Here is an 18,053-nt window from a genome sequence, read left to right as displayed (position 1 = left end):
ACACACACACACACACACACACACACACACACACACACACACGCACGCACACAGTCTGGTTCACTATCTTTGCGGGGACTCTCCATAGACATAATGGTTTTTATACTGTACAAACTGTATATTCTGTCTCCTGACACTAACCCTAACCATCACACACACACACACACACACACACACACACACACACACACACACACACACACACACACACACTAACCCGACCCCTTAACCCAGCCATCACACAAAACTTTCTGCATTTTTACATTTTCAAAAAAACTAATTCTGTATGATTTAAGCTTGTGTACCTCAATTTAGGTCCTCATGAGTCTGTGTGCATTCAGGTTTAAGTCCCCACCGGGATAGAAAAACATGTACACTCTCACACGCATACAGAAACACACACACACACACACACACACACACACACACACACACACACACACACACACGTCCTACAGGATGTAGATTCTGACTCGAACTTCAGTCAGTTCCTCTTCCTGTCATTCAAATAAATTCAAGTTACACAACAAAGTGGTTTCATTAGTCCAGCGCAGACAAAACATAAATGTTTACATCATTAATGTAGACTAATTATATTATTCCCTGAATTGTAAATAGATTTTATCAGCTGATTTGAGATGTTTTCTCTGCTGTCGGAACAATAAACAGATTTGAACGCTGAAATACAACAACATAAAAACGTTAATGAAAATCTGTGATTTAAAGATGCCTTTTCAAAAATGTATATTTTATAAACACACAAGACAACAAAAATGATATATTATCATTTGGCTATTTGAATAAATATGAGAAAAAAAAACTTTATATTTCTTTAAATTAGGATGGTGTGTTTAAGTAATAAAAATTAAGTAATAAATAAATAACAATAAAATAAAGAAATATTTGAATAAAATGTATTTAAAACTAAACTACAACAGTTATATGAATTATTATTTTACTTAATTTACTTATTTCATTTATATTTACTTTTTAAATTAGTTTTACTTAATGCTCAAATTCGAATTTCACTTCTACATCCTGTTTTCCTACATCAGTTCAAATTGTTTGAAAAAAAAATTATATTTACAAATACGTAAGAAAAAGTATTTACAGTTAAAGCAGAATCCACACGCTGAATCAATATTCAAAGAAAAATAAGGCTTAAAGACCAATAGAAGAAAAAAAAAAAAACATTCTTTTGTCTGTTGTGCGGATTAAATTTTACTCATAAAAATAAACATTGACTTAAAAGTAGTATTAAAAGCTATCCAAATTTGAATTGCAATTCTAGATCCTGAAGAGAAGTTGGAAAACATCAGTTTCTTTACGTTTGTCTGGTGTGCAGATTCATAAGTAGTTAAAAGTAGCATCAATCATCCAATGAATCATCCAAATTTGAATTGCAATTCTACATTGTGTTTGTCCCGATGAGAATAAAGATCCTGAAACTGAACTGCATCTTGATGTGATTCTGACTGTTGCTCAATAATGCAGTGTTTGTCCCGCTGTGTCAGGGTTTACTGCTCCTCAAGCCCCCTGCAGTGAGTCTCTGACCCGCACTCATTACTGAGCTCTGCAGGCGCTCGTGTGGAGGCCTTTACAAGACATGCGCTTCATTACTGAACAATGCTGCATTTATCTGATCAAACACAGTCAAAACTGTGAAATATTATTACTATTTAAAACAGCTGTTTTCTATGTGAATATTTGTTCAAATGTAATTCATTCCTGTGATCAGAGCTGAATTTCCATCACCTTTACTCCAGTGTCACATGATCCTTCAGAAATCAGTCTAATATGATGATTTTAATGATCAAGAAACATTTATGATTACTATTAATGTTGAAAACATTTTTGTGGAAACCGTGATGCATTTAATTTTTTCAGGATTCTTTAATGAGTAGAAAGTTTAAAAGAGCAGCATTTAATAGAATCTTTTGTAACATTATAAATGTTTTTATTGCCACTTTTGATCAATTGAATGCATCATTGCTGAATAAAAGCATTCATTTCTTTAAATAAACTTACTGACCCCAAACCTTTGAATGCTAGTGAAAATAATCACATCATTAATTCATATTTATTCCCTGAAATATAAAGAGTAACATAAAATTTCACCACGTTATTTGTAGATGACATTTAAAAAACAAAAAGCATATTTATAAATGAGCGAGGAAAAACTCCTGTGCCATATTATATATTCTTAATAGTTGCGTTTATTGATTCAAAAGTAAGTTTGTTACAAATAAAGTGGAATCAAATGAAAAGAAATGAATCCCTGAAACTGTTGCTTTATCAAGAGTTTTATTAATCTTCATTTAATGTGCCATTTATCAAGAGTTTCACCTGTTATTAATCTTATTAATCCTCAGAATATGCCGTTTAATCTCTAAGAATGTGTCGTTTAGTAAAAGTGAGTGTTAGTTTATCTTTGGTAGTTTTCTGGAAAGGCGGCTCCTTCTCCAGTCACAGGAAGCCAGATATTGACTTCCTGTTTTGTGGTGTGAGCACTTCCTGCTGCAGGAGCTCAGATGGGTTTGTTCAGAGCCGATAGAGGAGCGTTTCCATCCGGAGCCATTTATAGCTTCATTCAACTGACCAACATGACCAATGACTGACAAGAACAACATTACAGTTGACATTAAAGCCAAACTTGAGCTTGTTCAGTTTATCCACTTATCATGTGTCATCATCAGTTCATGTTCTTCTTCTGAAGAAATGCCATGCTTCCTAATGATATCTCCCAAGGGTAGCATGTACAGAGTGAACAGCAGCGGTCCTAGTACTGAGCCTTGTGGGACTCCATACTGAACTTGTGATCGATAAGACATCTCTTAAAATTTTTATTTCTTGCCAAATAATCAAAATACATAAAATGATACTGCTTTTCTAAAAAACAAAACAAGTTATTTTAAAATATGAATGATATACGTATATATAATATAAAAAATATAATACGAAATTATTATTTCCTGCCAAATAACATCACTTAAAATACATCGTTTTTAAAAACAAAAATATTTTATATAAACAAATTTTATATATATATATATATATATAAAACATAAATATGAAAATTTAAAAATGAAATCAATAAAAATAAAATATGAATAAAATCAAAGTTAAAACATAAAATAAAATCTAAAAGTATTACTTCCTGCCACATTTCCTTACTCAAACTCATTAAAAAAATCATAAATAAAAAAATCAATGAAATAAAGTAAAATAGAATTGAAACTATTAATAAAATTGTGAAAAAAAGTGAACAATTCAAGTATACATAAAGCACAAAAAATCTTTGTTTCACTCAAAATACATAAAATGAGAGCAATGAAGTGCTTAGCGAATGTGTTTGCACTGTGTAAATGATTCGTTCTTCTCCTCCAACAGACCGCGAGGACCAATCCATTCTCTGCACGTGAGTCACATGGTCTTGCATGTCTTCTCTGATTATGATTTGTCCATGAAATCTGTGCTTGATGTCTCACTCGTGTCTGTCTGTGTGTTCAGGGGCGAATCTGGAGCCGGAAAGACAGAAAACACCAAGAAGGTCATCCAGTATCTGGCTCACGTGGCCTCGTCTCACAAGACCAAGAAAGACCAGGTTAGTTCCTGACGACCAAAGCGCTTCAGTTCAGGCAGAAGTCGAGTAAAGTATCGTGTTCTTGCGTTCTCCACCCTGATCTTTCATCGGGGTTCACATCATCCTGTCAGATCAGATCCGGCTGGTTTTGATGATGGCAGGGCGTTTGTAGCAGATCACAAACATCATCCTCCATTAGAGCAGCCGTAGGCCCAGTTCAATCAGTGATGATGTCACTTCCTCATCCTAATGTCAGTCAGAAGCGTTCGCTTCAACTGAACCAAACGGCGCTGGACATCTTTAAAAAAAAAAAAAAGAAGTGAAACGAGGCGCTTAACCTTCAGGAAATTAAACTATTACAATTAAAATGAAGCTAGTTAAAATAAAAAAAAGAAATTCCTTTTTTAAAGCCTTTTGGCCCATATTTCTGCATATGATTTCAGTCAGATTTACGAACTTTTACTGCTATTTATTTTTATCGTAACAAATATTAATATATTTTTTTTATATATTTTGTAATTTTATATAGGCTTTTAACATTAAATTTTCCTAGTTAATGTATATTACAATATGCAAAAAATATGTATGCATCCAATAAATAAATATAAATGCAAAAGTATATATATATTATATTATATTTATTTATTGGATGCATACATATTTTTTGCATATTGTAATATACATTAACTAGGAAAATTAGAATAAAATAAAAGTTGTTTATGTGAGCCCGTTGGGCCATATTTCTGCATATCGTTTCAATCAGATTTAAAATGCATTTATTTTTAACACACATTATGTTTTTTTCACATTTTATAATAAACATTAAATATACATAAATTACAAAATAATACATTTATTTATAGATTTTATAATTTAATGTATTTATTTTTGTTTATTTTTTGCTAATTGTACTATACATTATAAATGAAAGGAAAATAAAAAATGTATTAATTCAATTATTTTTGAAAGCCTGTTCGGCCATATTTCTGCATATAGTTTTTAATCATATTTAAAACCATTTATTTATTTACACATTATTAATATATTGAATATGAAAATAAATTAAAAGATAAATTGTTTATATTATACTTTATTTTTGCAAGCATTTTGAGATGTATTTCGGCATATTCAATCAGATTTAATACCTTATATTAATACCTTATATTTATTAATAACATACTTATTTTTGCTTATTGGAATATACATTAAATATACATAAAATAAAGTTTTAGATTTTGTAACCGGGTTGCAGATTTGAACAAAGTCTCTCTAGTTTGCAGCCAGTTTAGACTTGTCGTGACTTTATTGACCGTGTTGAAGTATTGAGCTCGACTAGCGCAGATTTGCCAATACGCCTGTCCTCATTTGTTCCCTGTTCATGGAAAAGGAATCAATCCAGAGTGTTTTGGGAAAAATAAATGATGTGTTCAGTGTGTTTTCCTGGGATTCTGATGTTTCTGATCAGTCATCCTGGAATGGATCTGGACTGAGCCGGTGTGTGTGTGTGTGTAAGTTAAAGGTTTGAGTGTTTTTCTCTTTGTACCAACAGAGCATCTCCGTCCTGTCACATGTGAGTCTCATCATCTCTCCATCTCCGTCTCATTCCCATCTCCCATCCCGTATCCCTAATCTCGCTGCTGCTGGGTGAACCAATGAAGCCGAAACACAGACGCACGACCCTGAGAACCAGTCAATCTCATCACAATAGTGTCTGGCAGAGAGAGAACCAGACCATTTTGAGAACTTAGTGGTGAATGCACTTGATTTTAGTGCAAATAACATCTCAGTGTCGTCCGTCTGAATCCCGCGCTGCGTCTGTGTGTGTGTTTCTGCGCTCGTGGGATCTGGGTTTGAGAACACTGCTGTGTGTGTGTGTGTGTGTGTGTGTGTGTGTGTGTGTGTGTGTGTGTGATCAGCGAATCCCTCCTGCAGCGGGTCTCATGACGTCAGCGATGTTGGGAAACACAAACCTCATGCTGCTGGAATGTTTTTGTGGGTTTAACGAGATTCGCTTTACGAGAGCATGTGAAACGCTTTACAGGGAGATCTCACACACTTACATGAGTTCAACAAGACTATTCTCCTGGTTAGTTTAACTTAAAGACACAGTACTAGTTAAACACATGTTCTAAACTGTGGAGATGCTTTCACTGTTGTGGGCGGAGTTTAGTCCATGTAAATTAGATGGTTAAGTCAGAGCTAACGGATTAGGCTCCGCCCCCTAGATGGAGGTTCTTCTAGTGATGTCACTGTTGTGGGCGGGGTTTAGTCCATGTAAATTAGATGGTTAAGTCAGAGCTAACGGATTAGGCTCCGCCCCCTAGGTGGAGGTTCTTCTAGTGATGTCACTGTTGTGGGCGGGGTTTAGTCCATGTAAATTAGATGGTTAAGTCAGAGCTAATGGATTAGGCTCCGCCCCCTAGATGGAGGTTGTTCTAGTGATGTCACTGTTGTGGGCGGGGTTTAGTCCATGTAAATTAGATGGTTAAGTCAGAGCTAATGGATTAGGCTCCGCCCCCTAAGTGGAGGTTCTTCTAGTGATGTCACTGTTGTGGGCGGGGTTTAATCCATGTAAATTAGATGGTTAAGTCAGAGCTAACGGATTAGGCTCCGCCCACTGGAAGTCCATCCACCTAGAAACATGGTCTTGGCTCAAATGGACAATTAACACGCGTATAATTAACAGAACACTTTTAATTGATAAATTCATCTAAGAACGTTACATTCCTTCTTTTAAAGTCTCTAGAATGTCATTTTGATTTTGGCTGAAGTTATTTTGCGACCAAATATGCTATTTTTATTCATATTCTGAATTTGTTTTTATTTAAAAGAAATTTGAGGTTTCACTTTAATTTTGGTTGAAGTTTTAGTAGTTTTTTTGTGTTTCGTCACAGCAAAATTTATTTTAGTTTTTATTAATATTTTAATACTATTCCAGGTAAGAGTTGTGTGTTGAAAGTGAATGAGGCGTGTGTGAGGCCAGTGTGTGTGTTCAGAGGTGACGGGCCACTCACTCCGGTGTTGTTTGGGATTGGGGATCAGACCGCGCTTCATCTGTGTGTTTGTTTCAGCTGGTTTGTGTGCGAATAGCTTGCGATGTTGCGCTGAGGAGCTCTTCTTCACAGTGATTGGTTGTTTTGAAGTCACATGTCTGATGATGGGTGTGTTTGAGCGCAGGGCGAGCTGGAGAAGCAGCTGCTGCAGGCCAATCCCATCCTCGAAGCCTTCGGCAACGCCAAGACCGTCAAGAACGACAACTCCTCTCGATTCGTAAGACCCATCAGCACTCACACACAACAGCTGTCGATTCAACAACTCAAACATACATGACTGTTTACAGGGGTAAATTAACAAACGATTGAAAACTGTTTGATTATGCTAATTATCTGGCAACATTCAGAAACATGCTTACTATAAACATGTTAGCAATGTGCTAAATCATGCTAGCACTGTGTAAATTATGTGAGCAACGTGTTAAATCATGCTAGCAATGTGTTAAATCTTACTAGAATAATGCTAGCAACATGTTATGTTCTAACAAATATGTCAAATCATGTTAGCAATATGTTAAAACATGCTATCAATATGCTAAATCATGGTAGCAACATGTTATATGTTATACATATGCTAAATCAATGTCTTCAATTTTGCTAGCACTGTGTAAAATGTGCGTAACATGTTAAATGTTTGCAATGTGCTAAATCTTACTAGAATCATGTTAGCAACGTGCTAAATCATGATAGCAATGTGTTAAATCATACTAGAAGCATGTTAGCAATGTGCTAAATCATCATTCTAACAAATATGTTAAAACATGCTATCAACGTCTTAAATTGTGCTAGCAATGTGTCAAATCTTATTAGAATCATGTTAACAACATATTAAATATGATATGATACAATTTGAAACAACATGCTAGCAATGTACTTAATCATGTTAGCAACATGTTAAATCTTGTTAGAAACATGCTAATTTGATTTGTTAAAACATTTTAATAACGTGTAAAACGAGTTTGTTAAAACATGTTAGCAGTGTGCTAGAACGTGTTAACATTTTATCCACTGAGTAAAATCTTAAACGTCCAGTTTTTCTAAGTTATTTTTAAACTTTCAGACAAGGCTTTGTCAAGCCAACATCAAAGTTTTTCATCAAACTTTACTGATCTACTTGCTGTTTTAAAATGGTAAATTCATAAATAAAAGATTTTTAATGTATATTTTGCCTATTAAATATGTTTATTAATTGACATTGTGATGTTTGAATTATTAAACTTAAACCAGTCAATACGTGTGAATGATCTTCTGTCTCTTCTGTGTTTCAGGGCAAGTTCATCAGAATCAACTTTGACGTTAACGGCTACATCGTTGGAGCCAACATTGAAACCTGTATCTTTATGTGCTCGTTAATATGATGATGCTTTGAAGAATGAGCTTCTTTACGCTGGAAATTAACTCATGGTGAAAGTAACGATGGCTTATTTGCATGGCAGTGTACTAAACCATGCTAGCAACGAGTTAAATCATACTAGTAGCATGTTAGCAATGCGCTTAATCATGCTATCAATGTACTAAATCATGCTAGCAACATGTTAAAACATGCTAGCAATGTGCTAAATCATGTTAGCAACACATTAAAACATGCTATCAACATGATAAATCATGTTAGCAATATGATACAACATGTTAGCAATGTACTAATTCATGTTATCAACATGTTAAAACATGTTAGCAATATTATACAGCATGCTAGCAATGTACTAATTCATGCTATCAACATGCTATCTTGTTAGAAACATGCTAGCAACATGCTAGTAGCAACATGTTAAATCTTCTTAGAAACATGCTAGCAACATGTTAAATTTTGCTAGAAACATGCTAGCAATGTGTTAAATCATGCTAGCAACATGTTAAACTTGTTAGGAATGTACTAATGTGCTCGTTAATATGATGATGTTTCATTAAAGTGAACAAAATTAGCTTCTTTACGCTGGAAATTAACTCATGGTGAAAGAAAGGATGGCTTATTTGCATATTTATGAGGTTGATAACATTAGCACGACCTGCTTTTGATGACCTGAAACTAAAAATGGCTAACGATAGTTTCTGTGACTGTATGTAAAGCATGAATAATTAATGAGGCCAGAGCTGAGCTGCTTTCTGGTTGGCTGTTAGCATTGTCGCATTGAGTCGCATGGCAGCCTGTTAATAGTCTTCATTCGAACATTAGTGTGTCAGTCCTTGACTCTGTGCGTCAGACCTGTTGGAAAAGTCCCGCGCGATCCGTCAAGCCAAAGATGAGCGAGCCTTCCACATGTTCTACTACATGCTGACCGGCGCCGGAGACAAACTGCGCTGTGAGTGTGTGTCTGCTTCACGAGGCTTGTCTGATCTCAGCTCTTCCAGCGCGAGACTCACTCTCTGTTTCTGTTTCTCTGTCCATCAGCTGAACTGTGTCTCGAGGGCTACAATAAGTACCGGTTCCTGTCCAACGGGAACGTCACGATCCCGGGACAGCAGGACCGAGACATGTACCTGGAGACCATGGAGGCCATGAGGATCATGAGCATCGCGGAGGAGGAGCAGATCGGTGAGTGTGTGTGTATAGAGAGGGTAATCGAATCGAATACTTGTTATAAAATTAATCCCAACCCAAGTGTATAGTATCATGTGCCAGCAGTGTGTTTGAGGGAGTGTAATGGTGTGTGTCGCCCCCTGCAGGTCTGCTGAAGGTCATGTCGTCTGTGCTGCAGCTCGGGAACATGTCCTTCAAGAAGGAGCGCCACTCGGACCAGGCCTCCATGCCCGATGACACAGGTGAGCGTCACACACACCTCCGTCTGGTTTAGCACTACCTTTTCACATGGTCTCTGGAAGGTCAAAAGGTCACTGGATGGTTAATTAGCCTGACCACCAGCGAATAGCAGGCCGAGGTTGACCTAGTAGAGTTATGCTATTCTAGCCTTTTAATTATGTTTCAAATTAGTTTTTATTTATAGTTTTCAATATTGCATTTTAGTCTTTAATAATGGTTTATTTTTATATTTTATATCATTTATTATAGCCTAGTATTTATTCATATTTTGAACTAGTTTTCATTTTCTAATTTATGAAATATGAATTCTAATTAATTACAGTATTTATTGATATTTAGAATTTTTTTTGTGTGTATTTTTACCATTTTATTTTTGTTCTTGATTAATATTTGGAATTAATGTTTATTTTTATATTTTATTATAATATTTAACTATTTTAAATGAGTTTTTATATTTTAATATGGTGTTTTTTAAAATTTTGAATTAGTTTTTTTTGTGTGTGTGTGTGTTTTTGTAGTTTTGTTTCTTAATATTTCTAATTTTTTTTATAATTTATTTCATTTTTAGTTTAATTTTTTTAGAAATAATCAGTTTTAGTCATTTTACTACTCAAATTACATTTATTTGCAGTTCATTGCCAAGGCAACATTTCTGGGTTTTTTATAAAATCTTTGTAGTTTTGGTGAAGATGAAGTTTATTTAATTCACACAAAAAATAAAATAATAGTGGTAGTTTGTGTTAGTAATAACAGCACAGCCTGGTAGATCATGTTAGTCCAGCAGGTTAGAGATGGTAAACCAGTAACCGAGTGTCATCAGATTGAAAATCTCTAATCAATTCTCTCTTCGCTCCTCCAGCCGCGCAGAAAGTGTGTCATCTGATGGGCATGAATGTGACCGATTTCACGCGCGCCATCCTCTCGCCCCGGATCAAAGTGGGCCGTGATTATGTGCAGAAGGCCCAGACGCAGGAGCAGGCCGAGTTCGCGGTGGAGGCTCTGGCCAAAGCCACGTACGAGAGGATGTTTCGCTGGCTGGTGATGCGCATCAACAAAGCCCTGGATAAGACCAAGCGTCAGGGCGCCTCCTTCATCGGCATCCTGGACATCGCCGGCTTCGAGATCTTCGAAGTACGGATAGATAGTTCATGATATGTTTTATTTTAAAGGTGCACTGTGTAATATTTAGCCGCATCTAGTGGTGAGGTTGCGAATTGCACAGAAATTACGGTGGCCGACAGGAAGTGATGTCGTCGTCTGAGACAGCAGAGAGTAGCCAGTTCAGCAATGAGGTTTCTTTGCAAAGATAAATTTAGAAATTAGGTTTACTTAATTATTCAGTAAAACGACATATTGTGAATATTATTGTTACTTGTTCATCATTGTGTCAGTGTATCAGATGTAATCATCTGGTAATGACTGTTATGAATGAATTAAACTATTAAATATATTATCATTATTAAAATTATAGTCATTTATGCAAGTAATTTAAATTATGTATTTATATTGTGGCCTAAGAGTTGCATTACATGTAATTCATTTAGCAGATGCTTTTATCCAAAGCAGCTCACGAATGAGGAATAGAGCAAAGCAATGCATCTCGTCTACAGTGGGATTAAGCATCATTCCTGATCCTGTGTGTGTGTTCGTCTCCGCAGCTGAACTCGTTCGAGCAGTTCTGCATTAACTACACCAACGAGAAGCTCCAGCAGCTGTTCAACCACACCATGTTCATCCTGGAGCAGGAGGAGTACCAGCGCGAGGGCATCGAGTGGAGCTTCATCGACTTCGGCCTCGACCTGCAGCCCTGCATCGACCTCATCGAGAAACCCGTGAGTGGCCTCCACCAATCACACGGCTCCTAGAACAGTCACCTGACTTCTAATGGAGCGGTTTCCATGTTTAAGATTAGGAAACTTGGGAATCTAGATACCTGTTAGTGTCTCTCCACCAATCACGCAACTCCTAGAAACATCACATGACTTCTAATGGGGCTGTTTCCATGTTTAAGATTAGGAAACTTGGGAATCTAGATACCTGTTAGTGTCTCTCCACCAATCACGCAACTCCTAGAAACGTCACATGACTTCTAATGGGGCGGTTTCCATGTTTAAGATTAGGAAACTTGGGAATATAGCTCCTTGATAATGAGGTGGAATTCGCAATCTCAGGATTGGATGGACCCGATATTTTCTTTCTTTTTCTCTTTTTAAGAAGAGAGGACAACAAAATCATCCTCACTGCTTGAAGACTCCATTTTGTATTGCTTAACAAATTTTTTCGCAACGGATTAATTAATACGCATCAGAGTCAGTGTGTAAGGTTTGATGCATTTTTAGCATGACGATTACGAAAAAACGCGAAATAAAATTTCGGACCTTTATTATTTCTTAACATCTTGACCAATCACTCGACTCTTAGAATGATCACGTGACCTTTACAGGAGCTGTTTTCATGTGTGGGTAGATATTATTCAGATCCGGATGTTTACAATTGGGATTCGAGAACTTGGATATCCATTATTTTAAAAACACTAAATCCTGAATGATTCTGTTGCTTCTTTCTGTGAGTGTAACCCGTGATCCGTGTTTTCCAGACGAGTCCTCCAGGAATCCTGGCTCTGCTGGACGAGGAGTGCTGGTTCCCCAAAGCCACGGACAAGAGCTTCGTGGAGAAGGTCCTGCAGGAACAGGGGACGCATCCCAAATTCCACAAACCCAAGAAACTGAAGGACGAGGCCGATTTCTGCGTCATCCACTACGCTGGAAAGGTGCTGACGCGCTCCCCGGCTGAACCCACGTCCGGTTTCAAGCGCGATCGGGAACATTAACCGTCTGTGATTGTGTTTCCTAGGTGGATTACAAGGCGGACGAGTGGCTGATGAAGAACATGGACCCGCTGAACGATAACGTGGCCACGCTTCTCAATCAGTCCACAGACAAGTTCGTTTCAGAGCTGTGGAAGGACGGTGAGTCGACAGATCACATTCGATACGCTCTTCAATGAGTATTAGTTCACTTGAGAATTAAAATTTCCTGATAATTTACTCACGCCCACGTCATCCAAGATGTTCATGTCTTTCTTTCTTTCTCGAAAAGAAATGAAGTTTTTTGAGGAAAACATGCCAGGATTTTTCTCCATATAGTGACTTCAATGGCGTGAAGGTCCAAATGTCAGTTTCAGTGCAGCTTCAAAGTCTCCACACAATCCCAGACGAGGAATAAGAGTCTTATCTAGACAAACCATCACTCGTTTTATTAAAAAAAAATTCATTAATTAGAAAATTAATTAGAAAATGGCCGATGGTTTGGCTAGATAAGACTCTTATTCCTCGGCTGGGATTGTGTCTATATGGAGAAAAATCCTAGAATGTTTTTCTCAAAAACCTTAATTTCTTTTCAACCAAAGAAAGAAAGACATGAACATCTCGGATGACGTGAGGGAGAGTAAATTATCAGGAATTTTTAATTCTGCAGGTTGATGGAGAAATGTTGACGCGAAGCTGAACAATGACTGATGCATTTAGACTCTGGCCTCCTTTTTCATGGCAAAATCGGTGAAACTCACTGGATTTGTTCTCTTCTGCTCGTATCGTCTGGTGTTTGGTCCTCTGTTTTCATCCATCCATCCGTGCGTGCCTTTTTTTCTTGTCCTCCTGGACCTCTGTACACTCCGTCTCCATCTGTCCGTCTCTCAGAGGTCCAGAAATGTCAGAGAGCTTATTTCTATCAGCGTTTTCCATTCCTTCATTTAGAACCAGGTGACGTCTCTCTTGATTTTTCTCTCTCCCGTGACTTTCTTTTCCTCCTCCATCCATCCATCAGCTGTCCTGTGTGACTGTGTTTCTCCGAGGTGTTGATAATGTTTTTTTTCTCTGATATTTCTGCTGTCTCTCCTCTCTGTGTAATAGTGTGCTTTGGCGCCCCCGCTGTTGGTCTGTGGTACTGCAGAAATGGGTATAAACTGCATGGGTTTGGTTCTGTTCTCACTCGTGAAACATGACCACAGTATGCAGTTACACACACACACACACACACACGCGCGCACACACACAGGGTTCAAAAGTTCACTTCTACCAAACCTGACAATGGTGGGTTTATAAAAAATTTGGAAATTAATTTTTGCTCTGTGAAAATAATGATAATTATTCTATTAAATAATAAACATTTAGCTGTTTTTCCACTTTTTTATATTACTTGTATAGAATTGTAAACTAGCCAGACCCACAAAAACATGTAATGTCATGTGCAATGCAAGTTTTCTGCCTAATATATTTGCTTCAAATAGAAAAAAAATGCAGTTTGTATAAAATTACTTTTCATTTCTTACGTTTTCCATCTAAACAAAAGGTAAAAACTGCCTGTCCTTGCCTGTCTAATTTGATTTAAAAAGCAACAAAATACCAGACTGTCATTCCTACATGGTCAAATTTAAACCATGTCCTGCTTATTGAAAAGCAGCGGCAAACTGAAAACATTTGTTTTACTTGCACATTTTTGTGCTCATTGAGCCTCATTCATGAAACACGAGGAGAATGAATTGTTCGTAATTGTTCTGAAGTTTGTGTCATTCAGTCCAACTGGTGTTTTCATGAACGAGGTGAGTGTTTATTTTGGACCCATGAACACTCACTCACACACACACAAACACAAACACACACACACACACGTACGTACGTGTCACCTGCACTGCATTGAGTTGGATCCGTTTTCCCGTGTGTGTTTCCCCTACACTCTTCACCAGCATCGTGTGTGTCTGTGGTTTTGTCACCAGTGCTGACGTGTGTTTGACCCACTGAACCGTGGGAAGTTTTCACATCATCATGACCCGACTGCATGCTGGAGATGAAGCGTTGTGCAGCGCAGTGACCCTCTCTCTCTCTCTCTGTCTCTCTCTCTGTCTCAGTGGACCGTATCGTGGGCCTGGATAAAGTCGCCGGGATGTCGGAGCTGCCGGGAGCGTTTAAGACCCGTAAAGGAATGTTTAGGACGGTCGGTCAGCTCTATAAGGAGCAGCTCTCCAAACTCATGGCCACCCTCAGAAACACCAACCCCAACTTCGTCCGCTGCATCATTCCCAACCACGAGAAAAAGGTACGAAAAGATTGTGAAGAAAGATCATTATTTCAATGGTTCATACAAGGAGCTTAAAGTGCTTGAATTTAAGTCCTGGAAAACCCTTCAAAACAGACATATTTATGAAAAGGTACTTGAAAAGTGAGTTAATTATTGAAAGACAATACATTTGAAATTAGTGTTTAATTTTATTGATTAAACTATCTTTTCACACAAAGTGAACGCTGCAGCCCGTCTGATATTGATATAGAGCCATTTCGCATGGCTATGAGCTGAATATTCCTTAAATCCAAGTATATGATACAACTTTCATTTTTTTAGGTCAATCATATTAATGAGAAAAAAAAATCAGTTTGAATAAGGAAAGCGATGTCATAGTTTCCTTTCAATGGCTAAAGTTACCACAGTCATTGCATTTGCAGCATTTTATTTGTACTGTTTTTTATTTATCTATTTACCTTTTTAATTTGAAGGTAATAAAGTTATCTTTTGAGTGAGATCTCTGATTGTAGTCCTTAAAAACCAAAAAAGTAGTGCTTGACTGTCTTTAGTTCACTGCAGTTTTAAGGAGAAAATACTCAGCAATGGTGTCGACTTATGAATTTACACATGGTTTGTCTTAAAGCATATTAAAAACACTACACAGACATATAAACAACATTAAAATTTTCACCACAGGGGGACTTTAACAATAAAATAGCAGAATATCCAATAAAGCTGTTCCCGAGTATGATACAGTGACTGACTATGCATGTTAACCAGCAGTCCAAAACGTTGTAGGCGCTTTTGGTTTGTAAAGTCGCTAAATCTAACGCCAAAGTCGCTAAGTTGGCAACACTGGCTTGTGGACCAACTGAGTACTGCAAAAAAGTACTATTACGTCAACTTCTTGCTTTAGTGTACGCATAACTGAAGTATTTAGGCTTAATGTATCCTGAATTCATCACTAACGTGTGTGTTTTGTGTCTCGGCCCGTCTCAGGCGGGTAAGCTGGACCCTCATCTGGTTCTGGATCAGCTGCGGTGTAACGGTGTGCTGGAGGGCATCCGAATCTGCAGACAGGGATTCCCCAACCGCATCGTCTTCCAGGAGTTCAGACAGAGGTATCTGTATATGTAGCATCTGTTACAAACTAAATCTAACTGAACTAGTTCTGGCCTGATTGTGTTTTTTCACTGGTGTTAATGGTGGTTTGTGTTTTTTCGCTCAGGTATGAAATCCTCACTCCCAACGCCATTCCCAAGGGCTTCATGGATGGCAAACAGGCTTGTGTGCTGATGGTGAGACCAATTTATTATTTGAAATAAACCGGTTTGAAGGCGTCTGGTGTGACTTTAGCACAGGGTTTCTGAAACTGGGGTTTGCAAACCCCTGGTGGTTGGTGAGGGAACTGCATGGAGTTAGTGGAAAGTTAATTAATCAATTAAGAAATAGTTTTTAAATATAAGCTCTTCATCCGTGTCTCAGATCAAAGCGCTGGAGCTGGATCCCAACCTGTACCGAATCGGACAGAGCAAGGTGTTTTTCCGTGCTGGAGTCCTGGCTCACCTCGAAGAAGAGCGGGACATGAAGATCACCGACGTCATCATCAACTTCCAGGCCTGGTGCCGTGGATACGTCGCCCGCAAGTGAGCCTTACGACACACACATAATACAGCTTAGTTAGATGAACACTTGTTTTACACAATAATTACTCAAAAATGAAAACAGAACAAGTGCACAATCCAGTGACAAAATGATTGCTAGTCAGAGGCAGTTGGTATCAGGTGGAGGGACGTTTCTATGTGGTAATCCATAAAACAGCGATATTGATTAGGGATGAGTCACGATTTTCGAATATTCGATTAGTTGATTTAATTATAGAATATCAAATAGGTTGTGCGATTATGATCTAAAAAAATCCCCATGTTTTCTGACCAGAGGGTGACGAAACGCACCACAAAGCTGTCACAAAGAACCGGCAAAAGTAATGATTATGAATGTAAAATATAGCAAGGAGACATTTTAATTGTTTATTAATAAACTAGTGGTTTCTGTGTCGATGTCGGTTGACGCTACTGACTCGAAATTCACTTTAAAGAAAGGCTTTCTACAAAACAAAACTTAATGAAGTGGTCAAAATCACGTCTGACCCACTCCATGTGTCTCCCGATATAATGCGCATCTTATGATTCTATCTTACTCATGCTGTTCACTTTTCATATAATCAGCATAGATGAAATTGAAATATAACATATTATTTAAACATAAATATGAAACTAAATGCGCTTTCTTTAATGAGTACAACACGTATATTAGCCCACAGTGCAGAGAAATTTAATGTCTGAGCGGAATTTGAGCGAACGCGTTTTACCAGTGAGCATGTGGGGGAGAGGTGCGATTTTTCGAATAATAATCAAATAATTCCCAGCAATATTATTTTGGCTTGAAATGTCCATCCCTAATATTGATGTCATGTGGTGCTGAACTGTGCGTGTGTGTGTTGCGCAGGGCGTTCGCTAAGAGACAGCAGCAGCTGACGGCCATGAGAGTGATCCAGAGGAACTGCGCTGCTTACCTGAAGCTCAGGAACTGGCAGTGGTGGAGACTCTTCACCAAGGTTAATACACTCACACACTCACAGGTGTTCAGATGTGCCTGATGTGTGTTCTTTACTGATGCCCTGTGTGTGTTTCAGGTGAAGCCGCTGCTGCAGGTGAGCCGACAGGAAGAGGAGATGCAGGCCAAAGACGACGAGCTGCACAAGGTTCGGGAGAAGCAGCAGTTCGCTGAGCAGCAGCTGCAGGAGCTCGAGGTCAAACAGAAGCAGGTGTGAAGCGCATTAACAGTATATACATATACATAATATACATAACAGTACATTGTATACATAACAGTGTGTATATATATATATATATATATATATATATATATATATATATATTTAGTGCTATATTTTACATTAATTATATAGTATATAATAGAGATGCACGGTTCTGGATAAATTGAGAATCATGATTTTTTTTTTAAATCATGATTCTCACGATTCTGAATAGACAAACTGAATGAATCAGCAATTTTTTAAACAAATCTCTTGAATGAATGATTCAATGACTTACTCATAACTTGTTTCATTACTGAATGAATCAGCGATTTTGAACAAATGATTCAGTGACTCATAAAGACTTCACTTGTTTAATTACATTTCGCCATTTTTTTAACAATGAAATGGTGCAGCTGTAGTATATAGTTAATGAATGTGGTATAATGATGTGCGGCTCCAGTGGTAATGTGAGCGCTGTGCTTGTGTCTCCAGCTGAGTGCGGAGAAGATGGCGCTGCAGGAGCAGCTGCAGGCGGAGATGGATCTGTGTGCCGAGGCCGACGAGATGAGGAACCGCCTGGTGGCCAAGAAGCAGGAGCTGGAGGAGATCCTGCACGACCTGGAGGCTCGCGTGGAGGAAGAGGAGGAGCGAGCCAATCACCTGCAGACGGAGAAGAAGAAGATGCAGCAGAACATCGCGGTAAAGTATTCATTACTTCAATGTGCTCAGTGTTTCTGCATTCTACATTTCTGAAATACATTACTTAATACAAATAAATGTG

At 37.8% G+C, this 18,053-nt stretch overlaps 1 protein-coding gene across 2 annotated transcripts in view; it reads left to right on the top strand.

Moving 5' to 3' along the window:
- Nucleotides 1-18,053, top strand: part of myh9b (myosin, heavy chain 9b, non-muscle) — a 54,414-nt gene that overhangs the window by 17,659 nt on the left and 18,702 nt on the right. The window contains exons 4-22 of one of the 2 annotated variants that reach the window (XM_079880524.1): nucleotides 3,391-3,418; nucleotides 3,511-3,604; nucleotides 5,133-5,153; nucleotides 6,761-6,853; nucleotides 7,905-7,968; nucleotides 8,838-8,936; nucleotides 9,026-9,169; nucleotides 9,301-9,396; nucleotides 10,254-10,525; nucleotides 11,053-11,226; nucleotides 11,991-12,164; nucleotides 12,248-12,362; nucleotides 14,300-14,487; nucleotides 15,451-15,572; nucleotides 15,680-15,749; nucleotides 15,937-16,097; nucleotides 16,960-17,068; nucleotides 17,147-17,278; nucleotides 17,765-17,971. In XM_079880524.1, the coding sequence (XP_079736650.1) occupies nucleotides 3,391-3,418; nucleotides 3,511-3,604; nucleotides 5,133-5,153; nucleotides 6,761-6,853; nucleotides 7,905-7,968; nucleotides 8,838-8,936; nucleotides 9,026-9,169; nucleotides 9,301-9,396; nucleotides 10,254-10,525; nucleotides 11,053-11,226; nucleotides 11,991-12,164; nucleotides 12,248-12,362; nucleotides 14,300-14,487; nucleotides 15,451-15,572; nucleotides 15,680-15,749; nucleotides 15,937-16,097; nucleotides 16,960-17,068; nucleotides 17,147-17,278; nucleotides 17,765-17,971 (2,363 nt within the window). The remainder of the gene's footprint in view (nucleotides 1-3,390; nucleotides 3,419-3,510; nucleotides 3,605-5,132; nucleotides 5,154-6,760; nucleotides 6,854-7,904; nucleotides 7,969-8,837; nucleotides 8,937-9,025; nucleotides 9,170-9,300; nucleotides 9,397-10,253; nucleotides 10,526-11,052; nucleotides 11,227-11,990; nucleotides 12,165-12,247; nucleotides 12,363-14,299; nucleotides 14,488-15,450; nucleotides 15,573-15,679; nucleotides 15,750-15,936; nucleotides 16,098-16,959; nucleotides 17,069-17,146; nucleotides 17,279-17,764; nucleotides 17,972-18,053) is intronic. The other variant, XM_079880525.1, reaches the window with a different exon arrangement.

This window comes from Squalius cephalus, assembly GCF_949319135.1.
Source record: "Squalius cephalus genome assembly, chromosome: 1".
Taxonomy (NCBI): Eukaryota; Metazoa; Chordata; class Actinopteri; order Cypriniformes; family Leuciscidae; genus Squalius; species Squalius cephalus.
This window is presented reverse-complemented; position numbering and strand designations above follow the sequence as displayed.